We start from the raw sequence: 2245 nt of genomic DNA on the forward strand, positions 1-2245 counted from the left end.
AATCTTCTTAAACAACTTTGAAAAACACATTAATAATTTTTCTCCACTTAGAATTATTTAAACATTGCAACTAATTCCATTTCGACCATATAAAATTCTGTAATCGATTTTTAATTCCCTGTTAACTTTTAGGCAAACACTAAGCAAACTCGGGGTTTCTAATCAAACAAAATCGATTCCTTATCATGAACCAAATACCTGCTACTTATTTACTCTAAAATTTACTTTCATTACCGAGTCACCATTATCAAAAATGAATCTAGGCATAACTATCCTATTTCTGTTAATAACGATACTAAATTTGCATCATTATAGTGAATGTGCAAACATCTTGGCAGTATTTCCCTTGCCTGATAGAAGCGATAATTACCTGTATCAGCGGCTACTCAAAGGGTTAGCTGATCAAGGGCATCTCATTACCTCCATCAGTGCTCATGAATTTGATTTAGGAATAAGGAATGGGTCAGTACGTGATGTGATATTAAGCGGATTTGCTGATAAGTTAGACAGTGAGTATTACACTTGGTATTTGATTTGTGCATACGTATATTTTTTGTGATGTGTTTTAGGGCAACTGAAAGAAGTCAATTACGAAGCTTTTCAGGTGGAAAGCTGGTTTGACAACCAAAGTTATTTGAATAGTATCTTGGAGATTTATAATAAGACGCTTTGGCATAGAAATGTGAGGGGGTTCATTAAGAGCAATAACAAGAAATTTGATGCTATTATAATAGATTACTATTGGAGCGAGTCTCTTTTGATATTTTCAAAAATATTCAATTGCCCAATAATCGCCTTCTCCAATTTTGGATTAACAGATCCTTATGTGAATTCAATTGCAGGCAATCCTTTGCCATCCTCGTATATAAGACATCCATTTCTCAACACAGCCAATTCATACACTGCACTCTCTTTCCTTGAAAGAACATACAACTTCTTAAATTATCTTTTTGATTCAGTTTTCAATTCTATCTATTTAATTCCTCTCCACAATGAACTCATCCGCACAGCTTACAAGAAACGCTTCAAAAATAACCCTCCAGATGTAACAACTCTCCAAGGCAAAATTTCATTGGTGCTCCTAAATTCGCACCCCTCAATACGCCAAGCAACCCCCCTTGTGCCGAATGCGATGGAAATTGCGGGGTTTCACATTGATCCCCCAGAGCAACTACCTGAGGACCTACAAGACTTTTTGGATGGGGCTAAAAGTGGGGCTGTTTACTTCAGTTTGGGTCTTAACGTGAGGACGAGGAACATTCCAGAATGGAAAAAGCAAGTGTTTATGAATGTCTTCAAAAGGTTGAACTTGAGGGTTTTGTGGAAGTATGATGGAGAGGAGTTAATTGATAGCTCTCCGAAAGTGATGTTGAAGAGATGGGTCCCTCAAAGGGACGTTTTAGGTATTTTACGAAAGTTCAGTTGTTGAGTGCGTCTCAAATGCTGTTTGTTCTAGATCATCCAAACTTGAAGCTCTTCATAAGTAATGGAGGCTACAACAGTCTCCTGGAGATCGCCCATTTTGGAGTGCCTTCACTAATGATCCCGATATTTCCTGAAAACTACAAAAGCGCTCTTCAGGCTCAGGATAATGGTTATGCACTGACGTTGCCCTATAATAGCAATAATTTTTCAGAAAAGGTTTTGTATGCTTTAGCTAAAGAAATGTTAGATAATCCCAAGTATCGCGAGGCTGCAAGAATTCAGTCTCAATTGTTTAGGGATAGGCCAGTTGAGCCTTTAGATGAGGCAATTTATTGGATAGAGTATGTTATTCGGACCAATGGTGCTGCTCATTTGAAAGTTTTAGGTGCCACTTTGCCCTTTTATAAGTTCTATATGTTAGACGTAATTTTGTGTTTGATTAGTATCTTAATACTTTCACTGATAAGTATCTGTGTTTGTGTCAAAAGATTGTGTCGAAGAAGATCTAAACTTAAGATTAAACAAAATTAATGTAGAAGTAGAATATTTTTTGTTTCTCTTTTAAATGTTGTCTTCAAAAACAAATCGTTCAGATGTGACTTTTGATATTTATTGTTTTGAACCGGAAATTGTGTACCCTGAAGGAAAACAAATTGGGTGTTCTGGTTTTACAAGTAAAGGTTGAATAATCTTGACAGATATCTCCAATTAGATTTAAGATATCAATTAAGATATTATGATTGATTGTATTGTTTGACTTAATGGCTAATTTTATGATCTTAGGTCGACTTCAGGAGTAAACTAAAGTTTAGGTCAAAAA

General features: G+C 35.7%; 1 protein-coding gene across 1 annotated transcript; it reads left to right on the forward strand.

Annotated features, from left to right (window-relative positions):
• The first annotated feature begins 248 nt into the window (after positions 1 to 248).
• On the forward strand, positions 249 to 1956 carry LOC136408740 (UDP-glucosyltransferase 2-like). Its single transcript, XM_066389882.1, has 3 exons — positions 249 to 509; positions 570 to 1403; positions 1457 to 1956. Exons 1-3 carry the CDS (start codon positions 254 to 256, stop codon positions 1954 to 1956), a joined length of 1590 nt encoding a protein of 529 aa, XP_066245979.1. The 5' UTR covers positions 249 to 253.
• The last annotated feature ends 289 nt before the right edge of the window (positions 1957 to 2245 follow it).

The sequence above is a fragment of the Euwallacea similis genome, chromosome 4 (assembly GCF_039881205.1).
Source record: "Euwallacea similis isolate ESF13 chromosome 4, ESF131.1, whole genome shotgun sequence".
In the NCBI taxonomy this organism is placed as follows: domain Eukaryota; kingdom Metazoa; phylum Arthropoda; class Insecta; order Coleoptera; family Curculionidae; genus Euwallacea; species Euwallacea similis.